The 20,844-nt window shown below is 38.9% G+C and overlaps 1 protein-coding gene and 1 long non-coding RNA gene across 4 annotated transcripts in view; one reads left to right on the top strand and one right to left on the bottom strand.

Annotated features, from left to right (window-relative positions):
* Nucleotides 1-652, bottom strand: part of LOC128321210 (uncharacterized) — a 49,376-nt gene extending 48,724 nt beyond the window's left edge. For both annotated transcript variants that reach the window (XR_008304805.1, XR_008304804.1), the window contains exon 1: nt 375-652. This is a non-coding gene — a long non-coding RNA (uncharacterized LOC128321210). The remainder of the gene's footprint in view (nt 1-374) is intronic.
* syt10 (synaptotagmin X) lies at nt 651-19,725 on the top strand. 2 transcript variants are annotated; one of them, XM_026923104.3, is made up of 7 exons: nt 651-906; nt 2,343-2,778; nt 10,602-11,163; nt 15,580-15,700; nt 15,882-16,053; nt 16,575-16,704; nt 16,834-19,725. In XM_026923104.3, exons 1-7 carry the CDS (start codon nt 651-653, stop codon nt 16,903-16,905), a joined length of 1,749 nt encoding a protein of 582 aa, XP_026778905.1. In that variant the 3' UTR covers nt 16,906-19,725. The 2 variants fall into 2 exon arrangements, with proteins under 2 accessions (XP_026778905.1, XP_026778904.1); XM_026923103.3 differs by lacking the exon at nt 651-906 and having other exon boundaries at nt 928-2,778.
* The last annotated feature ends 1,119 nt before the right edge of the window (nt 19,726-20,844 follow it).

The following is a 20,844-nucleotide window of genomic DNA, read 5'->3' on the forward strand; positions in this document are numbered from 1 at the left end:
GCTTTGTTGGCAGATTAGCAAAGCAATCTAACTGTACTGGTTACACCTACCTACACTCACCAGAGGCACCAAGCATCTCTGCTGCCTTCTTCCAGGCTATATTTTTCATTGTAATGTCTCTGTGCACATATAGCGAGAGGTCGTATATGAAAGGACAAGACGAAAACCACGGTTGTACGTTTTTGTTCAATTTTTCATGTACTTTTCCAAAAGTAAATGGGAGCTAACTGCTGGTTGTGAGTTGGGAACTGAAGAAACTGTGGACCTCATATGCCATAAGATTGGTCTGAGGAATCATTCGAGCCAAACATTTGGATTTGAGACTTTATCTCCTGATGACTAATTTTCATACTGAGAAAATCTTTGTCACTTACCGCTGTCGACGAAATCACGGATCTGAGGAAGGAACATAGCAAATTTGTCATTGCTATCACTTTATCATTCCATGCAGGGGATATCAGTTTATGTAGGCCTAATTGGTGGCCACAGTGCAACTTATGAAAATAGTAACTGGATGAAAAGTCTGTGTCCAGCAGACAGCGTCGCGTGTCAGAACACCCTGTGCCCTCTTTTCCTATTGGCTCGTGACGAAGAGCGCGTCCACTCTCTCCAAAGCGTCCGCGAGCGCCGCGAGTTGCAGGTGCCAATGAATGAGACGCACGTGGACGTGTCGCGCGTTTCCCTTTCTCCTCGCGGCCAGCAGCGCACGCGGCATCCCGATGAACCCTCGCGCTCGCGACTCGTCCAACATACAATGGATTAACAGGAAAGACATGAGTGCACGCACTGAGGACGGGCTGAGCCTGTGCCAGCGGGCTCTTCAGATCATCACCGAGCTGTGCCTCGCCGGCCACGTCGACCGGGAGAAATGCGCGGACATCTTTCCAACCGAGAGCAACATACCAGGTAAAAGGAGTTCAGGTAGATGTGACTGAAATTGAGTTCATTTAGTTCTAAAATGGCTGTTTAAACGCAGAAGGCTGTTCCTTCTGGCTTTACTTCACAATTCAGTTGTGTCAGAAAGTTCTTAAGTGTCTGCCACTTTTTATTTTTATTATTTACTTTTCCTGAGAGGAATTGTCATGTCCTCAAAAGACCTGCGGCTGGAGTGCAACAGGTAGCCGCATCTTCTTTTCAGCACATGACGCACGATTTTGAGGAAATCAAAACTACAGAGTTGTTCATCTAATCGATTCGGTTTGTTTGATGGTTGTTTATTTGGACAGATTCGAGTTAGCGAGGAACCAGTTATGCGGTCTTGCAGGAAAAATATTGCACAGATACTAAACATTGGCTGTTAAATGTGTCAATACTGTGGAAATAGATTCCACCACTCATTTCACAAATAATGATCTTGGACTATAATTATCCCACGCCAAATGTACCAGCTCACTATACTGACTTTATTCCCAAATAGGAATAAATTGTATATTGCAGCCTATTTACTGTGGTATCTTGAAAAAAAAGCATATTCCCAAACACACTGATTCTTCACATATTATTAACTCATCTTATTATTATATATGTTTGTGCTGTTACAGGTGACATATGCACGCACGTATGCTAATTAAGAAATATATGCAGGATTGTAAATGTCGAAAGACATATGTTCCTGACAGAAAGGTAAATGTTTATAAAGCATTAATTATTCAATTGAGTACCAGGACCATGAAGCCCAGTCTGCTGCTATGGTGACACCTGTGTCTTAGAAACGTGTCTATTGCATTGCATTACCTCCAGATATGACGCAGGACCACCCCCCACTCACACACTTACTCATACACATACATACAGGCAAACACACAGGAACACACATACCCACAAGTAGTTTGTATAAAATAAATGTGTTACTTGTTTGATTTGAGTGTTTCATATGTTGATTAGGGATGTATTCTTTATTGACTGTAGACCTGTAAAAGCAGAAGAATTATATGCAAATATGAAAACATGATGAATGACAATGCTTATAACCTGTGTGATTTATTCAAACTATGACTTCCCTTGTCATTTTCTATTAAAAGTTTGATTGCATATGATTCTGTTCCCTTCTCTGCATTACAGGATTTTAAGTCTTCTTCCCTTTCTTATGCATTTCCTTCTTTTTTCTCTCTCTCTATTACTCTCTTCCTTGTGTGTCCCACACTTTCATTGCTGCTGGCCTGTTCTGTTCGTCTCATCTGTCCTTTCAATTCTTCACTTTACCCCATCATCTTTTTCTCCTATGCTTATTTCTTGCCCTCCTCTGGTCTTCTCTTCCTCTCTTTCATCTCCCCTATTTATTCTCAATCTCTTGCTCTGCTCTCTCGATTTTCCTCCCCTAAACCACTTCTCATTGCCTGTAGACATCTCTGTAAGTCTCCTAGCTGTGCTCGTGGGTTTCTGTGGACTCGCCTTGTTGGTAGTCTCTCTCTTTGTGTTTTGGAAGCTGTGCTGGCCCATCTGGAGAAGCAAGGCGTTCTCTTCACACAGCGAGACTGTCCCCCAAGGGGTGCTGCCTGAGGCACCAGCACCCACACCTCACGTCACGCCCTCTCTTCTGGAGCACCAGGCATTACAGGCTGAGAAGCAGGAGAAGAAAGAGGAGGAGGAGGAGCAGAGGAGGAAGGTGCCTGAGGTGAAGGTAAATGGTCGTAGTTCGGTGAAGTCGCTTGAGGCAGCCATGAAGATCAGCCAGACATCTCCAGACATCCCGGCTGAGGTGCAGCAGACAATACGAGAACACCTCAGTAAGAAGGCCAAGATTCAGAAACAGAGCACTGAACCCACCTCCTTCTCCAGGTATCCAGGTCCTTTTTGATTCTCTCATGAACTTCTCTCTTATTTAACTCTCATAGCTTCTCTTAGCACTCCAGGTCCACTAAACTCCTTTAAACTACTTCTCTAAAAAGCTCAACTCCTATAAGCTTCATTCATCTTCTCCCAGTTGCCTAAAACTCTTACCAGAGATCCCAGGTCCCCACAGGTCTTAATTCTAGCTCATAATTCCTCTCACCCATTCAAATGTGTAGATTCGCTCAGCTCCTCTCAGCTTACCTGGCACTTTTGGCTCTCATTGTTCCATGGCTAATGGACACAGCAGGTCTTAAAATCATACAATCCTAAAAACAGTGTCTAGCATGAAACTGTAAAATGTTTTTTTTTCATTTGCTCCATAAAAAAAATATTTTAAAGGACTTCACAGGATCATGGGCTTGATCCCGAGTTTGGGTTACTGTTTGTGTGGGTTACTTCTGACTGTCTAAAAACATGCTGGTAGGTGGACTGGCTAATCTAATTTACCTGATAAAGCCCTTACTGAAGATGAATCTGTGATTGAATTATTTATATTAAAAAGATGAATTCCATCCCTGTGACATTCCCTCAATCTTTTTTGAGCACCTGTGCACATACACACATGGGCCATCAGCAGGTTGGATATGGTTCATTCATGAAATCTAGTACTGTAATTTACATTTACAATTCAGCTCATTGTAAGGTGACTTCACATTTACATCATCACATTCTGAGGCCAGTATAAAGTGGATTTTTGAACATTATCAAAATAAATGCAGATTATAATATGGTGGTCACTATATATCTCTAGTCACTTGTTAGTTTTCTATATGAGTACAGTAGAGTCCAAAAAAGAGTCCAAATCCAAGAATATTTTTCATTTAATTGTGAAAATTAGCACAGATTTAACCCTTAAAAATACTATGTAATGTATTGAAATTTTAGCAATTGTAATTGATTTATCAACCAGGTAAACAATTTGTCACATTTGTATTTGTCCCAGTTTTCTAAAAAAATATTGAATAAATTATGGGCTCAGTAACTTCGTATTTGCAAATGTAAAATGAAAACTCTATTTTAAGGGAAGCAGACTTTTAGACCTTGCTGCTTCACTAGTTGTCACAGTTAAGGAAAGAAATCAGCACACAGAGAACCGTTTTCAGCATTAGAAGTAATTAATGATGTTTATATCAAATTTAAAAGCTTGTGACAGCAGCGTTTGCTATTTTCACTCCATGTCTGACGGCTGCAACAAGCCCCCTACCTTCTTTCACTAGCCCTGTAATCACTACAGCCTTCCAGCCTGAGCACCCAAGTCACGCTGCCATGACAACGGCAATTAAACAATCAGCTGTTCTCCTCTTTGTTTGGTTCTTGACACTACATTTATAGCAAAAGGGGTTGTAATTAGTATTGCCATGCAATAGAACCGACATACTGTAAGAACTTGTGCTGCTGGGGATGTAACGAACAGCTGCACTCCTCTACTGATGGTGGCCATTACTGAGTTCCCACAGAGCTGCCATTATGCAGCCTAATAAACAATGTATTCTCTTAAATTACATGTTGATAAGATACAGAGCAAGGGCAAATGAGGGAGCTTAAAGGTCAGCTGTAAAAAATGGGACAAGGATCTTTTTCTCCTGCTTCATTCATTTGGATGCTGTCATTTGGTTTCCACCATGTCTTCTACTACATTTTACATTTACATTCTACATTTTACTGTGACCTGTTTTTCTTTTGCTGATTATTTGTATGGATTGTATAGCTACTAGACATAACACATGATCACATTTCATTTCTGGTTATTTTCTCCAGTCACATTGATTTGGAGCTGCTGAGGTGACATAGTGGTTATTATTTAATAAGGTGTGTGCATGACATAATATTGATGCCAATATAGTTGATATTTAATGTCAACTATTGTATTTTAAAATGTTTGACACAGAGAACTCAATTGAATTAGGCTGTTCTTGTCAGAGGAGCCTAAGCACGGAGATGACTAATAATATTAAACTTTGCTTAAATCTTGAAATGATGCATAAAAACATACTGGAGTCACTGACATTGCGACATGGATATACCTTAAACAAATACTCAGAGCAAAGACTTTTTGCTCATTTCTGCCAAATAATTAACAGGAGGGCATGTATTAAGTATGATGTTCCACAACTTATGTAATTGTGACCTCAAAATATTAAGGCCTCAATGTATTAATTTGTGGGCACACCTTATTAAAAATTAACCAGCATGTCACCACAGCAGCTCTATACTGTTCTCAGTTATTCTTTTTTTTATGTGAAGGACATTAAGCCACTTAATTCTAAGCAAGAAATCCTTGCTAGCCTCAACGGCCTTATATCATATTGGCCAGAGATCCTTGAGAACACAGTTATCAGAGCAGTTTTATCTTGCTGAAAGAGAAAAGGGCTGTCTTTCCCTGCTTTGCCTCTGTTGGCATGTCTGGTCACATGGCACAATGGAGCAGCTATGTTGAAGTACAAAACATGCTAGTAGGGCTGTGTGGTTGATAGCCTGAAAAAAACACAAGCTTCAAAATGTGTGAATTGTGTAGCTTTTGTCCTCTGTGATAGCTTTTTCTCATTTATTCAACAGCAGAGATGTGCTACAATTCTCTAACTGCATTCTAGAGAAAACTAATGAAAGAGAAATAAATAGTGTTTATCATAAATACTTTAGAGCAACACTTAGAATGAAAATGTTTAGTCAAGGTTAATTTGTGACATGAAAGCTAATTTTATAATATGGGTTCAGCCTGTGAGGAGATAATGGCTTAGAAATTGCCACTTTCTGGCCATCTGGTTGCTAACATGGACACATTATTCTTGCGTCAGGCTCAGCTGGGTCTGGCCATGTTGGGCAGCTAATCACCAGCTGAGGAGAGCCAAATGGTGGAATGAGGGTTACTATAGTGAGGGTTACTATAATGATTTTTTTAATTCATCTTGAGGAAAGAGATAAAATGGTAAACCTAGACAAATTAAATTAGCAGTATCCCTTATGGAACAGTTAAACTGACTGAAATAATTTTGTTTTTATACCTGTAATAGAAGACCGTGCACATGAGATTTGAAGACTCCAGAGAAAGACCTAAAGAGAATAATAACAATATGACATTGGATTTCTTATTAAGAACAGTCATGCATCAAATAGCGTGGAAGGGATATTTTTACTCCCCTATGGCTATGGGGAGTAAAAAGTAAGCTGAATATGCCTATGTGTCATGTCTACACCAGAACTGGCATCCAACTACAGTACCCATAACACCACGTGGCCAACCAACATGACTGCCAAGGACTCCAATTCCCATCACATACGTTCAAACTCACCTGATTACTAATCATGCACACCTGGACTCAATTTCATCCACAGTATATAAGGACTCACAGTCATTCAAGTCATTGTGAAGGGTATGCTCTGTGTTTAGTACCAGTCGTTACCAAGCCTGACTTTTGCCTGTTCACTGACCTCGTTTTAGTCTCACGTTTTGGATTTGCCTCTAAGCTTGCTTAATAAAGCTTCTTTTTTTTTACCTGTATCTGTGTCCGTATCTGCTGCCTGACAGAATATTTCGCTTGCACATGGATGCAGCAGGTGATATGGGGTGGAGTCAGGTGTTGGTGGCACAGGGCCCCCTCCATGAAGAACAACAGCAGCAGGTAGCCATGTTTAGCACACAGCTAGCACTGCTCCATGCCTCCATGCCAGCTCCACTAGCTGCACCAGCATCTTCGCTCATCGCGCGCCCAGAGAAATCCTGGGGGATGAGCAGGATGCAAGGGTTTCATGCTCGAATGCTCACAGTACTTCTCGGGTCAAGAAGGAATCTTTGAGTGAATGAAGATTACACAATTCGTTGCCCTGCTGACTGACAAAGCGCTAGTATTGGCCAATGGTGGTATGGTCCCAAGGGGGTTGAACACAGCTTCCCACGAATGATTCATTCAACTTTTCCAGCATGTCTTAGACCACTCACTTGAGGGCAAGGAGATAGGTAAGAGACTCCTATGCCTTAAGCAAATAGACCTGAGCACCTCCAAGTTTGCCCTAAACTTCCGCTCGCTAGCCACTGGAAGCAGCTGGAATGAGCTGGCGCTCAAAGCCGCTTACCCCCAGGGACTTAACGCAGAGATACTCACCAAGCTGGCCTGCTGGAATGACCAAGCCACTCTCTGGCCACTTCGTATAGTGCATCATGCAATATGGGCTATCTTCAGCGCCCGCAGGATTTCAGTGTCTAATTAACGAAGTCTTACTTGATATGCTGGGGAAATTCATCATGGCATACATAGATGACATCCTGATCTATTCCCCAGACTGAGAGACACATGATGTCCATGTAAGAAAGGTGCTATCCAGACTGCTCCAGAACCAACTCTGTAAAAGGGGAAAAACGTGAGTTGCATGCCACCAAAATCGCTTTCTTGGGATACATCGTCAGCCTAGAAGGGGTGCTCATAGACCAAGGAAAAGTCACAGCCATAACCAGTTGGCCCACACTGACCACAGTCAAAGAACTGCAGTGCTTTTTGGGGTTTGTTAATTCTTACTGTTGGATTTAGCATCATAGCATCACTGCTCATAGCCCTACTCAAGAAGGGACCCAAGAGTCTAAAGCGGAATCCTTCAGTGGACCAAGCCTTCAAAAGCCTCAAAGCTGCATTCACCTTGCCCATACAAAAACATCCGGATCCCTCCAAACCCTTCGTTGTGGAGGTGGACGCCTCTGAGGCGGGGGAGGGGGCCATCCTCTCTCAGCGATTTGGTGAGAAGTCCAAGATCCACTCGGTGGCTTTCTTCTCCTGCAAGTTGTCCCCAGCCGAATGCAACTACAACTTCAGCAACCAGGAGCTTCTTGAGGTCAAGCTAGCTCTGGAAGAATGGCATGAGTGGGTTGAGGGGGAGTGATTCTCACTCACTAACCATAACAACTTGGAATACCTCAAGTCGGCCAAAAGGTTAAATTCCCGTCATGCACGTTGGGCATTGTTCTTCGCCAAGTTCCTACTGACCTGGATCGAAGAACATTAACTCCCTCTCACGTCCCTCCCAAGGAAGAGTCCGAAGAAAATATTCTCCCGCCATTGTTTTGTAGGGGCTATCACTTGGGAGATAGACCTGGAAATGGCAAACACGCTACAAGTAAGAATTCCACTACATTGCCTAGTGGAGAAGAGATACGTGCCCTTCCCTCTCTGCAACAAACTGATCACATGGGCACACACCTCCCCAGCTACTTAACACCCCAGAAGTCATCGTACTCGCGAGCTCCTCCAGGGCAAATACTGGTGGTCACACATGCTCCGGAACATTCACCAATTCATATCCTCCTGCTCCGTGTATGCCCAAGCCAAAATACCTTGCACCTCTCTGCCCACGTTACAGAGACCATGGTCACATCTAGCTATCAACTTCGTCACAGATCGCCCCATATCCCAGAACAACAGTCTAAACATTGATTGCTTCTTTAAGTCCCTACATCTCATACCACTTCCCAGCCTGCCTCCTGCATTCAGGATGGCGGATCTGATCTTTAACCACGTGTTCAGGTACTTTGGCATTCCAGAGAACATAGTGAGTGACCGGACACCTCAGTTCAGCTCACGTGTATGAGAAGATTTTATGGAGAAACTTGGCATGGCTCTCAATGAGCCACATGTCAGGTTATCATCCACAGTCAAACGGTCAAGTGGAGAGAGTGAATCAAGACAATGGACGGTTCTTGAACTTATTCTGCACAAATAACCATGAGGACTGGGCACAATTTCTCCCCTGGGCTGAATATACACAGAACTCCCTCCAGCACTCTGCCACCAAACTCACACCTTTCCAGTGTGTCCAAGGTTACCAGCCACCATTGTTTCCATAGAACGCCAACCCAGCTGACTCACCTGCAGTGGATGAATGGTTCAGGCAGAGTAAGCACTTGTGGGAGCAATTCCACCAACAACTCAAACACATGGCCCAAGTAACCAAAGAGGTATGCAGCCTGATGCAGAGGAGAAACCCCAAGCTAAGAGCCAGGTGATCGTGTATGGCTACCCACCCAAGACATTCACATTTCTGAAGTGTGCAGGAAACCTCTCATCACTACACCGGGCCATTCAAAATCCTACAGAGAATCAACAAGGTAACATACAACCTTGACCTTCCACGATACAGCCGCCTAGCTCCGACATTTCACGTCTCACATCTGAAACCAGTCTGAAACTTGTCCCCTCGCCAAAGGGACCCTCACTTCTAGCCCTCCAGCACCCCTGAATATCGAATGAGAGCCAGCCTACACGGTGAAGAAAATCCTGGATTCACAGTGCAGAGAAGACAAGCTCCAAACCTCAATGAATGGGAGGGTTATGGACCTGAGGAGAGGTGCTGAATTCCAACTCACAATGTTCGCGACCCCATGCTTTGCCACGACTTTCATGCTTGTGTGGGTGGGTGGGATCTATGCCGAAAATGGCGGCCAACTACAGTACCCATAACACCACGCGGCCTACCAACAAAGACTCCAGTTCCCGTCACGCACGTTCAAACTTACCAAATTATTAATCACCTGCACACCTGGACTCAGTTTCACCTGCAGTATTTAAGGACTCACAGTCATTCAAGTCATTGTGAAGTATTTGCTCTGTGTTTTGTCGCCTGTCTGTATCTGCCGCCTGACACTATGAAGGATTATGCTACAATTATTAAAAATTATTTTTAGCAGTTTGTTCATTACAGCTTGCTAAAGCATGATGCTGCTGCTAAATACTGAAAGGTCTGAGCTATTTTTTAGCCTTTATCAGTAAAACTTCAGTATTTTTGCTGATTCTTATGACTCATTGAAAGAATCCGCTGTTCAAACACCAGCTATTCAAATACATTAATCCTGTGTCACATATTTTATAAACTTATCACTTTGCCAATATTAAAATGATTTTTAGAATAGGCAAGTAGTAAAAGCATACAGTAACAGGCCAAGAGCAGGTGGAACTTTTAAGCCCTTTTAGACATGACATAATTATTTTGGGGCACAATTGTCAACAGCCTTCCAAAGGTTTGCAGTATGCATTTGCAACTGAGTGCAAAATGTTATGTTTTCTATTGTGAAAAGTGCCAGTTGTTCGGTGACATTAAGCCAAAGAAAAAAAAACATGGTATAATTGAAATATGGAAGTCCTTATGCATCTAAAGAAATGTGCTGAAGATCCATTACCAGAATGGGGTTGTTTGATCATTTAATTGATCACATTTTGAATTTAACCCTGGAATTTGCTTTAAAGTGGCCCTGTACGTTTGTCCAAGATAACAAATAAAAGTGCATCAGCACGTATTATGACCTGACGGTGACACTATTACATAGTTTTCTCCTCTGCTGGGGCCTGCAGAAGTTTCCTCTTTGATTCACCTGTATTAGGTATCACATGCATTTCAAATGAACAACAGATAAGCAATATGCTAAAGGTGAAGCAATTGAAGCCATTTGTTTACACATTATGTATATCTTTAATTAAGCCTTGACTTAATTGAGTGGTAAGTAATTTTTCTGCACTGGTGTTCTCATTTCAGAAAGCTAGGAGCACTTGACAAAACAAAAATTTAAAAGTAGACATCAAAGTGTTTGGGACACCAAACTATACATATAAATAGCATACAGTATGCTAATATGTGCCACAGCGTCAAGGCATGGGAGTGTTACAAATGTAGGCTAGACAGATAATATTAAGCTTGAGATTTCACTGTAGTATGAAAATGTCTTGGTTTTTATGGACTTTGATATGAGATGTCCTTTTTCTTCTGCAATAACTCATCTCCTTTCTTGCTAGACACAATTCCTTTCGTCGTCATCTCCGGCGGCAGATGAACGTCACCAGTGTGGACTTTACCATGGACACTCTGCCAGTGAGACAGTCCTCAGCAGTCAGCATTGGACGCATAAAGCCGGAACTTTACAAGCAGAAGTCTGTGGACTCGGAGGAAGGAAACAAGGAACCAGTGGAGACATGTGGCAAGCTTAGCTTTGCATTGAAATATGACTATGAGGAGCAGGCTTTAGTTGTGCGCATCCTTAAAGCCCTAGACTTGCCAGCCAAGGACTTCACAGGTACCTCTGACCCCTACGTAAAGATCTTCTTGCTCCCTGAGCGTAAAAAGAAGTTCCAGACACGGGTCCATCGAAAGACGCTCAACCCTACATTTGACGAGGTGTTTTGTTTCCCAGTGGAGTATGATCAGCTGTGTAACCACAAGTTGCACTTCAGCGTCTACGATTTTGACCGCTTCACAAGTCATGACATGATTGGCGAGGTAGTGGTAGACAACCTGTTTGAGCTCTCAGACCTGTCACGTGAGGCTGTGGTCTGGAAGGACATTCTCGCATCCACTACAGTGAGTACAGTGTGTTTTTTGTGAGTGTGGTACTAAATGTTTTCAAAAAATATTAACTCATCCTGATTGCATTTCAAAATGAAGAAAAACCACAAGTGTAGTCAATGATCCAGATCATTCATTTACTGGCAAGCCATTGTCTCTCAAAAACTACAGCCCGCAAGCACCAATATGGTGAGAGGAGAACAGGGTATTTCTTTAACAAGTGAATTGATCTGTTATGCAAAGCCAGGTGTGAAGGAGGGCTCAGCTCAAAACTGATTCACCCTTCCAGACACCCACACACTAAATCCAAAGAGAGATGAAATTAGCTCCCTTCTATGCCACGGGAACTACAGACATTAGACATGACTAATGCTGCAGGCACTTCAGCACTGTAGACATGATTCTGGAAAAGAAGGCAAACATGACTTGTTTTCTTTCCATGTCAGCCTTTGGATATGTTCTATTGTCTCTTTTGGCTTTTTCATCCCACTCAAAACGACGCCTCAGCAGATCTCTCAGTTTATGTAACTTCAGTCATGCTGTGTCACAGCCGTGTTCTATGTCTTGAAAAATGCTGTTCTCTTTTTAAACAGAAGTATTCTGTGCTATGAAGAAGTGTTCTCATTTTAAGGATGTGGAAGTGACTATTTTCCAAGTAGTTTTTTTTTTTAATTAAAAGACTACCACAGTACTGCTGAATTCTCTAATCTGATTGGTCAGAAAGTGTTAATTAATTTTCAGCTCTAACAGTAGTACTGGCTGAATTTTAGATCACAGATTTATAATAATGTGCTCATTGTAATACATTATTTTTCTTTAGTAACCATTAATTCACGGGGACCTGTATAGCACATGTGTTACAGAATATAAGACTAAAAATAAATGGATTGAAAAAACAAAAAAGTCTCTAATCGTTGATATGGTGAAGCTTTCTGTAAGGAAATTTATTTTTGTTCCACAACATAAAATTTAACTATGAAACATTAAAAGTATGATGTGTCTTTTTGTATTAAAAAAATTGCAGTTGCTGCAAACTGCTGTGGTATAAGAGGAATAAAACACTTCAGGATGTTCTGTTATTGCAAAATGAACTTCATGCATCATGCCTCCCCAGCATTGATTATTTTTCCAAAACAGCATTCCTTACTTGTCCAACTTCTATACAAATAAGAGAAAATATGCACTTCAACAAAGTCTTTTTTCTTTGAATAGTTTACTGAATGCAAATGACTCTCAAGAAGACATGTTTTCCCTGTCTGTCACCAGCAGTGTGCTTCTTTATAATCTGGTACTTGAAATCACAATGACAGATGCATGTTATAAGATAATAAGACAAACTAGCATTGAAATATGGAACTTGACTCATGCTATAAAATATTCATAATATATGAGCACAAATGCAATTAAAATATTTGTGGCTAGACCTTGTCACACTCAGTTAACTCTCAGTGAAGCAAATGTGTTTTCTAATAAAGTCCATTCACCCCACTGCAAAGCTCAGGTGGATATAAGGGAAGTTGACCATTTTTTGTTTATTGCCAAAAGTTGTGTCTCTCTGTGGTGACTCACTCACACTGAGCCCTAATCTCCACTCTGGAATGTTTGACACATCAGTCGCCACAGGATACATAAACACTGATTGTTGTGTCTGTACATTTCATTCCATCTCCTTATTGTTGTTTAGATGCCTCCCAGTACTTCAGTCTGTGTATACTTGTGTTGACATGGCTGTGTATTATTGTCCCTGTCATATTTTGATGGTTTGATGTGTTATGTCTATGAACTTGTCATTCTCTATTTCTTTGTCTCTCTCTGTCCTTACTTGCTTATCGCCCGCTTCTTAAGCACTAGTCATGAAAAGCCACAATATATCACAGGATTTATTTAATTTAATAATTATCAAGTCCTATCAAACTGGTGGTATGGCTCTCTCAGACAGCTTAATCTTGGATAAATACTTTATATTATATTTTTCATCATCAAGTTGTATTGTATCAGTACATGAAAAATGTTTATTTCATGATTGTGGCCACAGAAGATCTGAACTACTCTCCTGGGCAAAATAAATAAATAAATAAATGGGCCAAGCCCAAAATGGCAAAATATTAAGCTTTCAGTGGTCTTAACAAAAAATCATTGGTCAGAAATTAGCAAAAATTAAACAAATAGATAAAGGAGCTTAGTATGGGAAGCTTTTCCCTTTGATTTCTTTAAATGTACACCCAGACATGTGTTAGTTTCAATTTTACATCAAACATTTTAATCATTATCATGATTTTTACCTTTGCATACAAGAAGGAGTGCATTTGTTTAATTCTTGCTAATTTTCTTACCAATAATTTGTCAGACCATTAAAAGCTTAATATTTGCAATTTTTTTGCCCAGGAGTGTACATCATCATAAATTCAACATTGTCTTTATTACTAGTCAACATCCGGTATGATCAAAGATGAAAGAGCTTATGATGCCCCAGGGACAAAGCTAATCATTAGAGCCAGTTGCTCTCTGAGCTACAACTGTGGAGACAGTCTGGTTACTCGGATCACCCAGAATAGACCATGCCAATGATTACAGCCTTGAGCAGTCACACTTCCACCCTAAATTCTAACCCTCCTTTTCATCCTTAGTTGACTGTTGGTTTAATTTAGGTACCACATGTCACTGTACACATATCCTATGGTAGAATAATAGTTAACATACCTAAAAAGAGGTAACACCTTAACACTAGTGTTCTTTCAATTCAACTCAGTTTTACGTGTATAGTGCTTTTAACAATAGACATTGCCACAAAGAAGCTTTACAGAAATCCAAATTTACGTTCATAATGAGCAAGCTAGAGTTGACCATGGCAAGGAAAAACTCCTTGAGATGACATGAGGAAGAAACCTTAAGAAACCTGATTCAAAAAGGAATCCATCCTCTTCTGGGTGACACCAGATAGTGGGATAATAAATCATTATTCTTCTACAGTTGTATACTATAAAGGCAAACCGTGCTAAAAGTATTAGCATAGTAGGTAGTTCTTCATTAATTACTCCTCAATATAATAAACTGTGATTTTGATGATTAGTAACCATCTCAAACCATTGTGAAAAGTGAATTTAATTATCTGAGAATCAATTTGTACATATAACTGTTCCACTGCATTATTTACTAAGAAGGATTTCTGCTTAATAGTGTACCAGTTCTTTTTTTTTTTTTTTTTTACCATAAATCCAATATAATTTCAAGAGCATGATTTAGGAAAATAAATTTTCAAAATAATTGCAAGTGTAATAAAAGTAGTGCTGCTGCAATTCTAATAATAGTAATGCTTAATGGAGTATTCAGGTCAAGTAATACTCAGTAGTGCATGTAAACAGTGTAAACAAATACATGCAAGGACATTTTGCTTGACTCTTGTTATTCTGTAACCCTCTTGTCAAGGACCATTTGTAACACTTGTCACGAGTTACTGATCTTGCATTTACAATGACAGAGCCGTCTTCAAAATATTTTTAAAAAGACATATACATCTAATTAGCAGTCACTGACCACTCCCTCTTGTATTAATAGTGGAATATGGATAAAGGCTTTGATTATTCACACAATAAATAATAGTGTTGTGTCAAGTAATACTGTCTCGTAATTTATTAGTGTAAGAAACACAAAAACGATTGATAACACAATGTTTCGTATCATTACATGTATCAAGTCATTCTACTTTTCCCATCACACTGTATAAATATTTAATAAAGATTGAATATGATAATGTTTTCTTAATTTCTTAATGTTTAGTTGATATATATTTAAACACTAATTAAGCAAACCTTAAACCCCCTACCACAATAGTTCAAGAAAATGGTTACTAAATTAATATGTTTTTGTTATATTTATTGTACATTTAACAGCATTTACTATACTCATAAATGACTAATAGTGACTTGATTATCTATTACAAAACTGAAAAATTTAGTTTTGTAATAGATAATTGTGTTAACATTTAGTTAACAGAATGTTTGAGCATATGGTAATGATGTGTATGTAATGATCTACTATTGTAGTGCTTAATTATTTAATGTAAAGTAAATACACATTAATTAAAGGACCATACTGTGATTTCTTGTGTTAGAATTGTTACAAGAAATATAAATAAGTAAACATTAGAAAGAAGCAGGTTCTAAAAGACTCTCTAGATTAAATTTCTTTAGATGAGCTTGACGAGCGAACATTAGTCCAATATCTCAAAGGGTAACTTCATTGCTGAGATAAATAACATTATTTGGAGTGTCAGTCAATGGACTGTAATCATTGTATATTCATAGTCTCAGCAGAGGCAAAGAAAATCTTTAAGAATTTGCTTTATATTATTTGCCAGCACATATCATCAGTGCTATGGTTTTGTTTTGCTGTAGTAATCTGTCTTGGTGCTCTGTGTTTGCTTCTCTGCAGGAGAGTGTGGATTTAGGTGAAATTATGTATTCCCTCTGCTACCTTCCCACGGCTGGCCGTATGACTCTGACTGTCATCAAGTGCCGAAATCTAAAAGCCATGGACATCACTGGCTCCTCTGGTGAGTGCGGATTCATGCACACCTGGAGTATATAACATTTCATTTGGTCAGATAAAGTATCCTAAACCATCATTTCTCAGTCTCAGCTGAAATATAAAAGTTAAGGTGAAGAAGACATAGACATTGTCTGTTTAATGGTTGTGTAAAGTTTGAATCCAGGCAAGAGTGTTTGCTTCCTCAGACCCGTATGTTAAAGTGTCGTTGATCTGTGATGGACGAAGGCTGAAGAAACGGAAGACCACCACTAAGAAGAGCACACTCAACCCTGTGTACAACGAGGCCATTATCTTTGACATCCCTCCTGAGAACATGGAGCAGGTCAGCCTGTCGATTATGGTGATGGATTATGACAGGTAACTGCTGTGTGCTTACGAGTCATTTTAACCATGTGGCAGTTTTCATGGAGCTGTAATGGCATAGCTAGTTACAGCAATTGGAATTAGAATCTGCTACAGAATTATTGGCACCCTTCATGAAAATTACTGGTAGAGTATGGCTGTAGAGATGTATACTCTGCATTAGATCACAACACACAAGTGGCAACGTTCACATGTTGATGGGATGTTCTCAGTAAGGGCTTATATTGTGCAACAACTTTTTATTATGAAGGTAGCATTTTATAGTTCATTTTTAATCATGACAAACCCAAGAATTAACTGTGACATTCTGAAATCATATGCTTTCTTTTGTGGCTCCTTTTTACCAATTCTTTCAAAAGGATGCCAGTCATTCTGTGTGGACTTCATGTTATTAAATCCTAATGTTTTAGTCAGATATATTTAAGTGTATGTTTTTTTTGTAAAGCCACTGTATTATAACCAGCTGCAAACTTGTGCACGATAATGCTATACTGTATTACTATATTTCTCACCAGAGTTGGACACAATGAGGTGATCGGTGTGTGTCGGACAGGCCCCGATGCCGAGGGTCTAGGCCGAGACCACTGGAACGAGATGCTGGCCTACCCACGCAAGCCCATCACCCACTGGCACACCCTGTGCGAGGTAGGGAGAAGATATAATCAATTCATCAACTTACTTATAGCATCTTCTGGAGCAGAAAAAGTATTTAAAAGTGCAAATGAGGATTTATATCATATATCTAAAACGCTATCTTAATGTTCTCTCCAACAGTGGCCAGGAAGGGGATCCAGTTTTGAAAGCCAGGGTTCCTGCCCTTCCCCCAAACCTCCACAGACTCCATAACCACAATGAGATCCTGAAAGACACAAATCTTGTCACACTGCTTAGTGGCCATGTTTTTGGTTTGTATCACCAGATATCTCTTCTTCTCTTGTTGTAGCTTGTAAAATTCCATCATTTTGCCAGAGGATGTAGTGCAGGTATCCCATGTACACACAGATAATGTGACTCTATTACCTCTAGAACTTGTGCTGAAAGCCTGTGGGTTAAAAGCAATGGGTGAGGCAACAAATTTATTGAATGGTTATGTGATGGAATGTGATATTTGACAGTATAATGATACTACATTTGTGACACATCAAATGATAGCCTTTAAATTTTTGTCTTGCATAATATAAAAAAATTACGACAATATTTGGTGTTTTTAATATTAATTTTTTAAACTGACAACCATAATTGTGGCGTGTGAATTTTAAATCTAAGCTTATTTTGTGTGTGATTTGAAAGTTAAAACAGCTGAGAGCCCTGAATACTCATCTGATTGATGTAGATGTTAACACATAGTAAAAATGTATGCAAATGTTTATACTCCTGCTTTATGGGTTTACATTTCTTACTCTTGTAAAGTGAATCACTCTTTCTTAACTTTCCATTTACTATAATCAGTGATCACATGATGAAAAGGAAACTGGATATTAAAGCCTGCTCTCTAAATATAGCCTTCAAGGACCTGGTCATCAGAAAACAGGTCACAGCTTGTCATTTCAGTGCTTTAGACACATTGTAGGGTACGCATCAATTCTGAAGTTCGTCTTAAATGTTTAAGATGCACAAACCATTTTATCCAACAAATATAGAAAAAAGGATAAAGTATGAATTTAAACCTATAATTTCCTGATTTGGGGAAAGACCTCAGGCTTACGAAAGCAATCCAGGGTAGTGGTGCTTCTTCAATCTGACAGGAATAAGCGCTAGAACCCAGCAAGCCATATGTGGAATTAAAACCTTGAAAAACATGCAACAAGATAGAAGAGAGCAGAAATCCTACTGTAGTTAGGAAAATGAAAGTGCATTTTAGGAAATGGTTTACAGCATATAGGAGTTGTAATGATCTATCAACCTCATGATGCTTTCATGGCAGTACAGATTAAGGGGAAATTCACAATAGCAGATAATGTAGCGTGAGGATTTATTTCCATAAGTCATCAAATGCAAAACAAAGATAGTAAATTATCACAATAAAAAAAAACACAGAGTGCATTAACCAAAAAAAAAAAAATCAATCATTTGTTTGCTATGATCTTTTTAATTCCTTATCTCCAGGGATATTAATAAATATGCACTGAAGCACACATGTATAATATATAATATAGAAGTGTTTAAAGGCACATTACTAAGGTTTGTTTTTATTTATCACTTATGAAAATTAAAGATTACATTATTTTTGACTAAACAAATTAAAATGTTTTGAAATTAAAACCAATTTTGACAGCAGTGACAAAATGAAATATTCAGCTTAATACACAAATTTGTCAGACAAGTATGAGCTACGAATAATGTATTTTTAAATAAGAAAAATAAATTGAGTAGAATATGTTCATTTTTAATAGTGAAATAAAAACAGTTCTTGGTAGTGAGCTCAGATTTTGGGACGTTTGTTTCTGTCCCTTTAACTGTATCTATTTATTTCCTCTTCTTAAGACATAGAATGTAGAGCTAATGATATCACGTCCCAGAGAATTATTTAAATTAAAATAAAGTAGTAAAACGAACCTTTGTATGTATTTAGTTAAGTTGAATTTACCGCCATAAATCCTGGCATATGGAGTTAATAGCAAAATGTAGCTGTTCTTGACATAAGTTGATTTTTTTTTTTTTTTTAAACTTAATATATGTTTTGAAACTGAATAAGAAACAGGCATATGGATGAGATTAGAAGCTTGGAAATGTTGTTTTTCCCAGTGGATTGCTCAAAAACACCCAACGCAGCAGTAAAAAAAGAATACCTTGCAATTATGCAAATTAGCCTCAATAATTAAATTTATATGCAACATTCTTGGACCAAAGGTATACTCCAGAATACACATTATGATTTTCTGTTCCCATTTACCATTGATTTCATGTTACCATAGCAACACAGCATTCCTTGTGTGAATTAGTGATTGAGGACCTGCGTAGATTTGGAAATCATATGATACGTGAAGTTCACAACTCACACAATTGGCCTCTAAATGTGCTCTGTCTTTTAAGTGTTCATAAAAGTAATGCAATGAACATGACAAATATATATAAAGGCTGTGTACTGTTAACTTTTATTTGCACAGTAGGACTATGTTTCTGCCCCAGTAACACAAAAGTAATACTTTCTTGTAGCATGTTGACACCAGTCTCTCTATTTCCTTGATAATATTCGAAATTTTAAATGAACTACTGAATTTTGGAGTTGTCTTTGTATTTGCACATATCCGCCTTTGCAGTGCCAACGTGCATAAATACTTGAGTTTCTTGAAGTTATGTTAAAGTGCATTTCTATGGATTGTTTGGTGATTATTTGTGTGATAAACTTATATAAATTTATCTTATATATAGATAAACTTATATAACTATCTTATATGATCTTATACAACTTTATATGCAGTTTGCATCTATTGTGAAATGTTGAATTAAACTTGCTGAAAGTGTTACTCTTTGAGCCATTGAATAGTTACTTGGTAAAATAGTAAAAAAAGTGCTTTTTGTCTTACTTGTATCTGGCAAAGAAAAAAAGTGTTCACTACTCGTCGTCATGAAATGTACAGTTTTGTGATAATTTTTTTGTACCCATTCAGTAAATACTGAATATTGTAATTTTACTGTATCTGTTTCTTATGTATTTTAACTAAATAAATGCTGTTTGTCAAACTGCAAGTCATGACTTTATTTCCTGATGGAAATATTTAATCTAGGAGTGGACAAATAATTCAATAGGTAGCTCAGCAGGCAACATGCTGCCTGGGAACCTAACTGACTAGGCCAAAAGGTGGCCAATAAGTATATCCTTATCTTCTCCTGATAAAGTTTTTGGTGTAGCATCTTGTTTGTGTCATTGGTGAACAGTTTAGCTATGAGCTACAGTGTTCTGTCCTCACATCGCAAAAAAAATATATTACTGAAATCTGGCTAGAGTCTTTTTTTTTTTTTTCTCTTTTTAATTCTCCCCCCATTTTCCCCAATTTGGTCTTGCCAGTTCCCACCCACTAGCTAACTCTTCCCTGTCATATGATAGCCCCACCAACCCTGGCTGGTAGTTATCAAGAGCTTTCTCCAAGAACTGCAAAGCCAACCTCTACATTTTTATCAAATTGCTGTTCATGCTGCATCACAGGGCAGCATAAAACACTTTGAGATTTCCATAATTGGCTAGTGTCATTGTGATTGATAGGGGACAGGCAGTAATACCATTCGTCCCACCCAGAGAGCACGGCCAGCCTTGTACAGCAGGTGTTTAACAACAGCAAGTGTGTTCTGTCATCATGAAATGCATAATGTTTAAACATACACACTAAATAAAAAGTGGTTTTTTTTTTCTTTTCAAAAGTCAATAGGTTGTTGTTGAGTCTACCTGTCTGCTGGTGAACTATGAATAAAAAATCTAATAGCCTAGATATGAAATCTGCTTGTCCTGGGCACCCAGGCTAGTGATTTAGAAAAATGCAACAAAACTTGGATGGTGGATAATGTTGGATATTGATTATAGTGTCTACAGATGCCCATGCACATACATTACGTTATAAAACCATGTAGTTTGCATTACTCAGGTTAATTACCTAAAGGCTCCACATTGCTCGTGATGGCTAATTTGTCTTCCAAGGACAGAAAACCACTGCAGAATATAATTCTCCAGAGAATTACTCCAGACAGTGTAATCGTACAAGCAGTAGGAGACAGATAATTTCAGACTTTTTTCCCCCAGCCTGATATTTTTTCTCTGTCTGCACTTAAAACTGAAAAAAGCCATAGCCT

This window comes from Pangasianodon hypophthalmus, chromosome 18 (genome assembly GCF_027358585.1).
Source record: "Pangasianodon hypophthalmus isolate fPanHyp1 chromosome 18, fPanHyp1.pri, whole genome shotgun sequence".
NCBI lineage: Eukaryota > Metazoa > Chordata > Actinopteri > Siluriformes > Pangasiidae > Pangasianodon > Pangasianodon hypophthalmus.